Source organism: Rhinatrema bivittatum, chromosome 9 (genome assembly GCF_901001135.1).
Source record: "Rhinatrema bivittatum chromosome 9, aRhiBiv1.1, whole genome shotgun sequence".
Lineage (NCBI taxonomy): Eukaryota > Metazoa > Chordata > Amphibia > Gymnophiona > Rhinatrematidae > Rhinatrema > Rhinatrema bivittatum.
The window spans coordinates 21,869,990-21,882,981 of NC_042623.1; the positions used below are offsets into that span (position 1 = coordinate 21,869,990).

Below are 12,992 nucleotides of genomic sequence, written 5' to 3' on the forward strand. Positions count from 1 at the left end.
AGTTTTTAGTAATTAATTATAGTACAGGACTGCCATTCTAATTAGTTATTAGTTGTGCATGTTTTTGCACCATTTTGTTAATTGTTTAATGGATGATTAATAACTTTAAATTGATCACTGTATTTAAGATCAGTTTAGAAGGTACAAACCGCTCTGATGATCATAGAATAGCATTCCTTGTGCACGTGTCTTGACTTTTAGTTGCAGCCTTTTAGCATATGCCTGGATTATAAATTTATTGCAAGCCCCCCCCCCCCCCCAAACTACAGCTTGTGGCAATACCCACTCAGCAGAGCTCATTTGGCTAGCCTGCCATCCTTTTTCTTCACTGCGCCAGATTCTGCAGCAGCGGAAAAAAGGCTGGCGAGGAGAAGCAGCTCTAGGACCCACAAGCTGAATGGTGCCACTGGCAGGGAGACCACTTCCCACCAATGGAAGAAGAGATCCTGGGACCCATGCACTGAATGACGCTGCTGGCAGGGAGGTCAGGACCACTCCAGTATAAGGCAGGGGGTGGGAGGGTTTGGGAGGGTGAGGAAAGGAGTAAAAGAGGGAGGTGAGAGAGGAAAGTGAAAAGAGATGAGTAGGGAAGTGAAAAGAGATGAGTAGGGTAAGAGAAAAGTGGGGTGAGGGAAGGGAGGGGCAGGGATTAGGGGGAGAGGGAAGTGAAGAGAAAGCAAAATTGCTTACCTTGTAATAGGTGTTATCCCAGGACAGCAGGATGTAGTCCTCACATATGGGTGACATCATTGATGGAGCCCTATTGCGGAAAACTTTCTGTCAAAGTTTCTAGAAACTTTTGACTGGCACTCTGAACCCACTGAGCATGCCATGATATTCTCAGCCACAGGGGTCTCCCTTCAGTCTCGTATGTAGCAATAAGCTTTAGCAAAAATAAAATAATAAAACGTATCGGACCCAACTCCGCGGGGTGGCGGGTGGGTTTCGTGAAGACTACCATTCTGCTGTCCTGGGATAACACCTATTACAAGGTAAGCAATTTTGCTTTATCCCAGGACAAGCAGGATGCTAGTCCTCACATATGGGTGATTAGCAAGCTAGAGGCTGAATCATTTTGTGGTGAAGCAACATTGAAGTATTGTTGATGAAAATGAGACAGCCGAAGATCACAGCAGGTTGGATGTAGAAGGAGTTGGGATTAAACTGGAAACAAGTTCTTTAAAACAGATTGTCCGTAGGCTGAATCTTGTCGGCCTTCTTTGTCCAAATAGTAATGAGCTGCAAAGGTGTGAAGAGAACTCCATGTTGCTGCTTTACATATGTCAAGAACTGGTACTAACCGATAAGTGTGCTACTGAGGTTGACATTGCTCTTACTGAATGCACCTTTACTCGCCCTTGGAGAGGAAGGTCTGCTTTTTCATAGCAAAACTGTATGCAATCTGCTAGCCAGTTGGAAAGAGTATGTTTACCCACTGCTTTACCCGGTTTGTTTGGATCATAAGATACAAAGAGTTGAGTGGATTTCCTGTGGACCGCAGTACGGTCCAAGTAAAATGCTAGCGCACGCTTACAGTCCAAGGTATGTAAGGCCCATTCTCCTTGGTGAGAATGAGGTCTTGGAAAGAATGTGGGTAAAACTATGGATTGGTTCAAGTGGAATTCCGTAACCAACTTAGGGAGGAATTTTGGATGCGTACGGAGAACCACTCTGTCATGTAGGAATTCTGTATAGGGTGATAACGTGACAAGTGCTTGTAACTCACTAACCCTTCTGGCCGATGTAATGGCTATGAGGAAGATAGTCTTCCATATGAGAAATTTAAGATCACAGGAAGTCATGGGTTCAAAAGGAGAACGCATGAGTTTTGTTAATACCAGACTCAGGTCCCATTCTGTGACAGGTGGCTGAATTGGTGGTTTAAGGTGAATTAAACCTCTCATAAATCTACTGACAAGAGGATGTATGGATATTGGTGCATCTCCCATCTTGTTATGGTAAGCTGAGATTGCACTTAGGTGTAACTCTGACAGATGAGGTCTGGAGACCAGAATCTGAAAGATGGCATAAATAATCCAGTAGAGAAGTTGTGGGGCAGGAGAAAGGGTCAATGTTCTTTTGCGTGCACCACAAAGTAAACCTTTTCCATTTCGAAGAATAATTCTTTCGTGTTGAAGGTTTACGTGAAGCTAAAAAACACTTGAGATACATTGGTTGAAAGATTGAGTGGTTGTAAAATCAAGCTTTTAACATCCATGCTGTCAGGGATAGGTATTGAAGGTTGGGATGGCGCAACCAACCCTGATCCTGAGTTATGAGAGTGGGAGCTACACCCAGGTGAATTGGTTCTCTGATCGAGAGGTCTAGAAGTGTGGGAAACCATTCTTGTCTAGGCCAATACGGGGCTATGAGTTATCATGGACCCTTTGTCCTGTTGTAGCTTCACTAAAGTTTTGGTTATGAGCGGTATCGGAGGATACGCGTATAGAAGGCCTGAGTTCCAAGGGTGAGCAAAGGCGTCCTTGGCTGGCTGGTGTCTCTGTCTGTGCAGAGCGCAGAACTTGTCCACTTTGTAATTCAGGTGTGATGCAAAGAGGTCTATTGTTGGTTGCCCCCCACATTGAAAGATCCTGGTCGCTACTAAGGGATCCAGGGACCACTCGTGTGGTTGGAACTGACGACTGAGGCGATCTGCCACTACATTGTGGATGCCCACTAGATAAGTGGCCCGGAGAAACATTGAGTGTGTTAGGGCCCAGTCCCAAATCTGAGCGGCTTCTTGACAAAGGAGATACAAGCCTGTACCTCCCTGTTTGTTGATGTACCACATGGCTACTGTGTTGTCTGTTTGGATCAGAACAGTCTTGTGTGAAAGGCAGTCCTTGAATGCATGCAGTGCATAACGTATAGCTCGAAGTTCCAGGAAATTGATTTGAAATGTTGCTTCGAGTTTTGTCCAAGTACCCTGGGTTTGGAGATTGTCTATGTGAGATCCCCAACCTGAGGTGGATGTATCTGTAGTTAAAGTTATCTGTGGGACTGGTTGTTGGAAGGGCAGGCCCTTGTGCAAGTTGTCCTTGTTCGCCCACCAAAGTAGAGATGACTTTAACTGGTGGGTCACTTTAATTGGAGAGGATAGTGGCTGAATGGCTTGGATCCATTGTGATCTTAAAGTCCACTGGGTTACCCTCGTGGCTAGCCTTGCCATAGGAATGACATGAACTGTGGAGGCCATATGGCCTAGTAAGGTTAGAAAGTGATGAGCTGTTGCTTGTTTCTTTGAGTGTAGCGAGTATGCCAATAGGGAAAGTGTGTCTGCCCGATCTTCGGGTAGAAAAGCTTTTGAAAGTATGGTGTTCAATTCTGCTCCTATGAATTGAAGCAGGTGAGACGGAATGAGATGGGACTTTTGATAATTGATGAGAAAGCCCATGGAGTGAAGTAGAGTAATTGTTCGACTGAGGGAAGCCAGAGCTCCTTGTTGAGATTGACTTCTGATGAGCCAGTCGTCTAGATAGGGAAAGACATGGACACTTTCTTTGTGTAAGTTTGCTGCTATTACTGCCAGACATTTTGTGAATACTCTGGGAGCTGATGCAAGTCCGAATGGTAGTACTCTGTACTGGAAATGTTGACGACCCACCATGAAGCGCAGATACTTGTGATGAGGAGGGAATATTGGAATGCGAGCGTAAGCATCTTGAAGATCCAGAGAACAAAGCCAATCTCCTGTTTGAAGAAGTGGAAGCATGGTGCCTAGAGAAACCATCCTGAACTTTTCTTTCTTCAGAAATTTGTTGAGATTTCTAAGGTCTAGGATGGGACGTAGGCCTCTGGCTTTCTTTGGAATGAGGAAATAACGGGAATAGAATCCTCTGCCCTGCTGAGTCCGGGGCACCGGTTCTACAGCTCTGGCTCTCAGAAGGGTGGATAATTCTACTTGTAGATGGATTATGTGATTTTCGCTTAGCGTAAGAGGTGTTGGAGGAGAATCTCTTGGAGTTGAGAGAAAATTGAGTTGGTACCCTCGAGATATTATTGCGAGTACCCATTGGTCTGTTGTTATTTGTACCCAATGGTTGTAAAAGTAGGATACTTGGCCTCCTACCGGTAGATCTGGTTGAGGGTTGTAAAGATGGCTTTGGTCTCTGGTGATGGCCTCAAAAGCCTGCAGCCGGTCCAGTCTGCGGTGGAGGTTGAGGCCTAGCAGCTCTAGGTTGTCTAGGCTGAGATCTTTGCTGCGGCCTAGAAGATCTGCCTCTTGATGCTGGAGGGTAATAACACCTCTGTCTGTAGAAGGGTCATCGAGATTCCTTCCTTGGAGGTTTGCGAGATGATGGTGTAGCAGAGTCCTGTGGAACTGACGACAGTTGACGCAGGGTTTCTGTGTATTCCTTTACTTGTGCTACAGCATCCTGTACCTTAGAGCCAAAAAGGTTGTCGCCCACACATGACAAATCAACCAATTTTTCTTGGATCTCAGGCCTGAGGTCCGAGGCCTTAAGCCATGCCCAGCGAAGCCATGTCCAGCGAAGCATACCAGAGGCCGCTACTCTGGAGGCCGTTTCAAAATTATCATAAGCGACTCGGACTTCGTGCTTGCCAGCTTCAAGTCCTTTGTGTATAATTGTTTGGGCTGCTTCTTGATATTGCTGTGGTAACAAATTTGAAAAATCTTGCATCTGTTTCCACAGGTTTCTCTGATATTGCGTCATGTATAACTGATATGATGCAATTCTTGTGTTTAGCATGGCTCCCTGATAAATGTTCCTGCCCAGGGAATCCAAGAATCTATGATCCTTGCCTGGAGGAGTGGAGGAATGAGGCCTTATCCATTTAGATTTCTTTTGTGCAGACTCCACAAAACTGATTGATGATGTGGCAGTTGTGCTTTCTGGTAGCCGGGGACAGATTGTACCAAATAAGTAGTGTCCACTCTCTTATTTATGGATGGTACTGAGCATGGGTGCTCCCAGAGTCTGTGCTGTAAATCTAGGAGGACTTCATAGACAGGTATAGCCAAGACTCGTTTTGGAGGGTCCACGAATTGGAGGACCTCCAGTGTTTGCTGTCTTGTGTCCTCTTCAGCTACCAGAGTAAACGGTATGGTGTCTGCCATATTCTTAACAAAATTTGTAAAGGATAAATCCTCCGGTGGAGATTTCTTTCGTTCTTCTGGAGGAGAAGGATCAGACATAAATCTTTCAGAAGAAGTGTCTGTATGTCTGTCGTCCCAGGTATCATACGGGTCGTCTTGATGTGGAGACGGAGAAGACCTTGGTGGACGAGAAAGCCCTGAAGGACCTGGCTGTGGATCATCTAACGGTATCCGTCCAGGGGCTTCTTCTTGTGGCTTGGATGGAGTCGATGGAAGAGCACTGACTATTTCATCAAATTTGTTCATTAGAAGTTGGAACAGTACGAACTCTGGATGTCCTGGAGCCCCAGGTGACATCGGCATCAATGGTATCGGGTCAGGCATCGGCGATGGAATCGGCATCGATGGTCACCTCGCTATAGACTTCGGTTGTGGTACCGGCATCGGTGCAAGCACTGGCAGGATCACCGGCATCGGTGCGGGCACTGGCATTGGCGCGGGCACCAGCGTCTGCTGATCCTTCAATGCTTGAACCACCGCTTGAGGGATGAAATCCGTCAATTCCTCCGTGATAGCTGGTGTGGGCAGAGCAGCTACACGTGGTGGCGGTGGAGATGTCGATGGTCCTTCCACAGGGAGCTGTGGAGGTTCGATGATCGGTGCTTCGATATGGGGTGAAGGCCTCTGTGTCGAAGGCACCGGTATTTCCTGGAGTCTAGGCCGTTTCGCGGTCAATTCCTCTGGAGAGTGAAGTGCCTCCGGTATTGATGGGTGTCGGCGCCGATGGCTCTGCTTCGGACAGTGTTCCTTCGCTGACTTTGTCGATGCTGTCGGCGATGAATGATCCCCCGAGCCTTGCGGACGACGCTTTTTCAGTATTATACGTTTGGAGACTCCGGACGGAGACAATTGAGTCTATGTGGAAGGGGATGGCAGAAGCTGTAGATGGAATAAATGCTCCATCTTTTCTTGGCGGGCCTTTCTTCCCTTTGCGGTCATTTCAGCACACTTGGGACACGTTGTTACATCATGTGTTTGACCTAAACAAAGGACACACTCGAGGTGTGGATCTGTAATGGACATTGTCCGATTACAGTTGGGACATTTTTTAAATCCCGTGGCCATATTTTTTCGTCGACAGACGTCAATGAAAATGAGAGAAACGTGAGAGAGAAAATTTTACTCAAAGAGTAAAAAAGAGACTAAATTTTACTCACCAGCCGATGGTAACAAGAGAGACCCCAATATGGGAGAGAATAAATGCTTTTTAAATCTGATTTTTAGTCAAACTGTGAGAAAACTCACACAGGCTCCTGCTCCGCAATGCCAACAGCAGCGCGGAAATACAAAGACTGAAGGGAGACCCCTGTGGCTGAGAATATCATGGCATGCTGGGCATGCTCAGTGGGCTCAGAGTGCCAGTCAAATGTTTCTAGAAACTTTGACAGAAAGTTTTCCGCAATAGGGCTCCATCAATGATGTCACCCATATGTGAGGACTAGCATCCTGCTTGTCCTGGGATAAAAGGATGAGAGGGTGAAGGGAAGAGAAGAGAGGGTGTACGCCATACACAAACACAAGTGCATGTCTTCACCTCCGGGAGTAGATGAATGGGAAGAAGTGGTGGAAGCCAGAGAGCAGGGTTCTCGGGGGGTGTGGCAGTGCCGAAAACGTCCAAGAAAGACACATTTTCTGCCACATCCCTGGGAGCTCCTGCTCCCTCCCCTTTTCCACTAATTCAAATCATCCAACGGGCCACATATGGCCATCTTTATCCACTGCTCAGCAAGGTGGACCCCTACATTCAAGAAACTCCATGGGGACCCTCGCACCCTTCAACCCTTTTAATGATTTGAAAGTTCCCATGTGGCCCTTCCCCTGAAAAGTTTGGGGCCCACTGTCCTACACCTTGCTGTAGTAATTTCCCTGAATGCTTTTTCAGTACAATGTCTTCAGAAAGTATTGTTCTGCTTGAGAACCACCATATTCTCCGTCAGAGAGCATCATCATTAGTAGTCTCTGAAACAGACTGCTGAATTCACATACAGTGCATCAAAGCTTGCAAAAGCCTAGGAAATTCAGATATTCTTCCACCAGGTGGGAAGACAAACATGACTACTTGACCTGGTGTCATTCGGTTGGAAACGTTTTGTGGTTGGTTCAGGTTCCCAGTTTCTCAGGCCTAGATGAGCCATAGGGGTGGTATGCTCAGGTATAGGGAGGCAAGATGTCTTTTTATACTATGGAGATCCCTACCATTCAACAAGCAATGCTGAGAGCGTGTATCTGAAGAGGCACTTCCACTTAAGCCCTCAAGTCAGTAAAGAGTATGAGCACCACCTCCAGTATGCTGTCTGAGAATGGAGGAGCAGTAAAAGCCGTAGGGGAGAGTACATAAGAACATGCCATACTGGGTCAGACCAAGAGTCCATCAAGCCCAGCATCCTGTTTTCAACAGTGGCCAATCCAGGTCATAAGAACCTGGCAAGTACCCAAAAACTAAGTCTATCCCATGCTACTGTTGCTAGTAAGAGCAGTGGCTATTTTCTAAGTCTACTTAATTAATAGCAAGTAATGGACTTCTCCTCCAAGAACTTATCCAATCCTTTTTTTAAACACAGCTAAACTAACTGCACTAACCATATCCCCTTGCAACAAATTCCACAGTTTAATTGTGCGTTGAATGAAGAAGAACTTTCTCCGATTAGTTTTAAATGTGCCACATGCTAAATTCATGGAGTGCCCCCCTAGTCTATTATCCGAAAGAGTAAATAACCGATTCACATCTAGACCGCTCATGATTTTAAACACCTCTATCATATCCCCCCTCAGCCGTCTCTTCTCCAAGCTGAAAAGTCCTAAACTCTTTAGTCTTCCCTCATAGGGGAGCTGTTCCATTCCCTTTATCATTTTGGTCGCCCTTCTCTGTACCTTCTCCATCGCAACTATATCTTTTTTAAGATGCAGCGACCAAAATTGTTCACAGTATTCAATGTGCAGTCTCACCATTGAGCGATACAGAAGCATTATGACATTTTTCGTTTTATTCACCACTCCCTTTCTAATAATTCCCAACATTCTGTTTGCTTTCTTGACTGCTGCAGCACACTGAGCTGACGATTTCAATGTGTTATCCACTATGATGCCTAGATCTCTTTCTTGGGTGGTAGCTCCTAATATGGAATCTAACATTGTATAACTATAGCATGGGTTATTTTTCCCTATATGCATCACCTTGCAATTATCCACATTAAAATTCATCTGCCATTTGGATGCCCAATTTTCCAGTTGAGAAAGTCTTCCTGCAATTTATCACAATCTGCTTGTGATTTAATTACTCTGAACAATTTTGTATCGTCTGCAAATATTATTACCTCACTTATCTTATTTCTTTCCAGATCATTTATAAATATATTGAACAGAACGGATCCCAATACAGATCCCTGAGGCACTCCACTGCCCGCTCCCTTCCACTGAGAAAATTGTCCATTTAATCCTACTCTCTGTTTCCTGTCTTTTAGCCAGTTTGTAATCCACGAAAAGACATCACCACCTATCCCATGAATTTTGAGTTTTTCTAGAGTATGATAAAGAGAAATTTAAAAAAATAAGACTTTGTAGTCTATAAGGATATTATGGATGGGGATGTATTGGGATGTAGTCTGGCGCAATTAATGGGTATACTAAGCATGTAAAGGGGTGTAAAGTGGATATTCTGGCTCCTTATCTCTGGTTGGGTATTGGTATATGCTGTTTCTTATGTATTATTTTTATTTTGAAATGTATGTATTAACTTGCATTTGATGCTTTGCAATTTTGAACCATTTAAGTTTGCTGTACACCACTTCAAATGGCATGTTTGGGAAAGAAAAAGAATAAATGCCTTCCTACTTGACTGAGTCTTTAACCCAAAGCTTATACATAGCAGGGCTTCCCAAATCTGTTCTGGGAACCCTACAGCCAATCAAGTTTTCAGGTTATCCACAATGAATATGCATGAGAGAGATTTTCTCAGTGGAAGAGAGTGGACAGTGGAGTGCCTCAGGGATCTGTATTGGGATCCTTACTTTTCAATATATTTATAAATGATCTGGAAAGAAATACGACGAGTGAGATAATCAAATTTGCAGATGACACAAAATTGTTCAGAGTAGTTAAATCACAAGCAGATCGTGATAAATTGCAGGAAGACCTTGTGAGACTGGAAAATTGGGCATCCAAATGGCAGATGAAATTTAATGTGGACAAGTGCAAGGTGATGCATATAGGGAAAAATAACCCATGCTATAATTACACAATGTTGGGTTCCATATTAGGTGCTACAACCCAAGAAAGAGATCTAGGCGTCATAGTGGATAACACATTGAAATCGTCGGTTCAGTGTGCTGCGGCAGTCAAAAAAGCAAACAGAATGTTGGGAATTATTAGGAAGAGAATGGTGAATAAAACGGAAAATGTCATAATGCCTCTGTATCGCTCCATGGTGAGACCGCACCTTGAATACTGTGTACAATTCTGGTCGCCGCATCTCAAAAAAGATATAATTGCGATGGAGAAGGTACAGAGAAGGACTACCAAAATGATAAGGGGAATGGAACAGCTCCCCTATGAGGAAAGACTAAATAGGTTAGGACTTTTCAGCTTGGAGAAGAGACAGCTGAGGGGGGATATGATAGAGATGTTTAAAATTATGAGAGATCTAGAATGGGTAGATGTGAATCGGTTATTTACTCTTTCGGATAGAAGAAAGACTAGGGGGCACTCCATGAAGTTAGCATGGGGCACATTTAAAACTAATCGGAGAAAGTTCTTTTTTACTCAACGCACAATTAAACTCTGGAATTTGTTGCCAGAGGATGTGGTTAGTGCAGTTAGTATAGCGGTGTTTAAAAAAGGATTGGATAAGTTCTTGGAGGAGAAGTCCATTACCTGCTATTAAGTTCACTTAGAGAATAGCCACTGCCATTAGCAATGGCAACATGGAATAGACTTAGTTTTTGGGTACTTGCCAGGTTCTTATGGCCTAGATTGGCCACTGTTGGAAACAGGATGCTGGGCTTGATGGACGCTTGGTCTGACCCAGCATGGCAATTTCTTATGTTCTTATGTATAGACTGAGTCTCTGTGAGGTCTCCTGGAGAGGCTTGGGAAGCCTGGCTTATAGTGACTTCTCTTTCTGCCATCAAATTTCTCGTGTCCACCATACCAAACATGCCTTTGTTGTTACCAGCCATGTATCATAGTTCGATATATGTATACCCTGGTTTGTTTCAACAGTTTCATGATCCTAGTTCTGTATTCCTCTGATTTATGTAATTGCACTATTTGAGGCACTGTTATTGTTATTATGTAAACCGTTTTGATTTGTAACCTGTTACAAGAAATTCGGTATATAAAACTGTTAAATAAATAAATAAATAAATAAATAAATATAACATGGACATAAGTTTGCAGGTCATATCTTTTAATAATAATAAATGATAATAATAATAATAATAAACATTCTCATGGCCTTTCAAAACAAATGGTTTTCTATCCCTGGGTATGCATACTTACTAGACGCTTTGTTTTCAGGCGTTCCTCTTCAGTAACTGTTTTTTCCCGAAGAAGGGCTCTAGCAAGGAGTTCATTCGATGCATTCTTCTCTTGCTCTAGAATTCTGCCAATATCCTCACGCAAATAGAGTTTATCTTGTTCTAACCTAAATATGAAAATAAAGGCAGTTCAGAATGGAAATCATTTCTATATGCCGAGTTACCATGGAATTTTATATGGAATACATAAGCCATAAGGATAACACATTTAAAGAATGCAATGAATGATTCACTGGCTATTACTGTTGAAAATTCTATTTTTTGTTTTGATGTCAAGGACTAGAGAATGTTTGCTCAAATGAGTTCTATCTTAGTGACAGTATCCTAACTAATTATTAGGATTATATAGTTTCCTCTGTTACATATTTCATATAAAAGGCTATTGTTTTGCTCTAGAATTAAGATACCAAGGGCTGTATTCAAAAATGACTTTCCTATGCTATGCCTATGAAAAAAAATCTTTATTGAATAAAGACCATAGTTTCTTTTATATGAAGTATCACACTGAGCACAGAATCAAGATCTAAAGTTCTCCAACAATAAGAGACGAGTAAGACAGATATTGACTTTTGTTGAGGTGAATACCAAGATTTATTGATGAGTGAGAGAAATATTGATAGAGGTGAACACATCTTGATGTTTACTGAAACAAAAGCTAAGATCTGTTTGTTACATATAGTTAGGGTCTCAGTTACAGACTTTCATTATAGAACAACCCCTCCTTCTCTGGGGAAAAGTTTAGAATGGAGGTAGCACAGACTATTTTATGACTGGAAGTTTACTGGAGCCTTTAATAGCAGATATTCCAGAAGTGGATGCAATTAATGCTGAAGATAGTCAATCAAAACTATAAATTCAAAAGCTTATGATGTCATACAGGGCCAGCGTTTTAGGGGGAAGGGAAGATCATATTTGGAGGTCAGAGGAGAGAAGGTTTAAGGATTGGAGATAGGAGGACAAAGACCTAGGAAGAATCCACGGGGGAGGGGGGAAAAGGATCCAAGATCAGAGTCCCATGACCAAGTTTCTACCCTGGGTCTCAGCATGTCCAACACTAGCCCTAATGTCCGAGATTTTAATAAAATTTGTTACATAGCAAATGACGGTAAATAGAAGCTAAAATGGCCCATCTAGTCTGCCCAATAGCAATTTGTCCCCTTCGGATAGATACACATACAAAGTTCCATATAAAACCTGACAACCACTCCTCGGTCCTCCATGTTCATCTCCCATGAACCAAGGTAACCATGCAATTTGACACTTTAAAACTTATCAAAGATACTACTTCTGTTAGTCTCCATGAGGCTTAGATGGATTAGAGAGCAATCTACAGTAACTCCAGGGAGTTGACAGACCATATAAATTACATAAGCTTTTTGTCATTCCTAAAAACCGCCCTCCTGTTTTTGGGGCTGACGTAATGAGCTGAATGTTAAAACTATACTCCAAAGTTCAGCACAATTTCTTAATAGACAAGCTAATTATTTTGTTTTAAAAAAAACAAACTCCCATTGGGAGTTAAAATCTGCATAAAAATCAGAAAATGTGTGTGAAGAGGAGGCTTAGCGTAAAGAAACATGCACAGAAATAACATTTTATGTGCAGAAAACATTTATATGCATATTTATATGCATATATAAATATGCATACATATATATATATATATGCATTTATATATATAAATGCATATATTTATATATATAAATATGCATATATATAAATATATGCATTTATATGCAACATTTATATGCATATTTATATGCATATATAAATATGCATACATATATATATATGCATTTATATATATATATAAATGCATATATTTATATATATAAATATGCATATATATAAATATATGCATTTATATGCAACATTTATATGCATATTTATATGCATAAATTTATATGCATAAATCGTGTTTTCTAAAACATAACAGATGAATTTTCAAAAGGATTTACACGTGTAAATGTAACTACTATCATAGCAATTTTCAAAAGCCATTTAAGCATGTAAAGTGCATTTTTGCGAGCAAATCCTATGGACAATTCAATGGCATATAATGCAACAATTTTCAAAAGCCCACCTACAGGAGTAAAGTGCATTTACTTGAGTAAAACCCAATTTTACGCATGTAAATACTTTTTAAAATCAGGCCCTAAATGTACAAAAAATTTTAAAAAAAAGTTTTCAGCACATAAAATCTTGACAGGTCCCAGAAATGGAACTCCTGCTTCCACCCAGAGACTAACACAAGCGCTGGAAACTTTACCCCAAATTGGACTAGGAACACTAACAAAACTGAGTTGAGCCAGGGCACCTCTCTGTATTGGGGAATAAGA

General features: G+C 42.2%; 1 protein-coding gene across 1 annotated transcript in view; it reads right to left on the minus strand.

Annotated features, from left to right (window-relative positions):
• The window catches only part of CHCHD3 (coiled-coil-helix-coiled-coil-helix domain containing 3), a 522,566-nt gene that overhangs the window by 348,965 nt on the left and 160,609 nt on the right, over positions 1-12,992 (minus strand). The window contains exon 4 of the mRNA XM_029615341.1: positions 10,616-10,760. Coding sequence (XP_029471201.1) covers positions 10,616-10,760 — 145 coding nt within the window. The remainder of the gene's footprint in view (positions 1-10,615; positions 10,761-12,992) is intronic.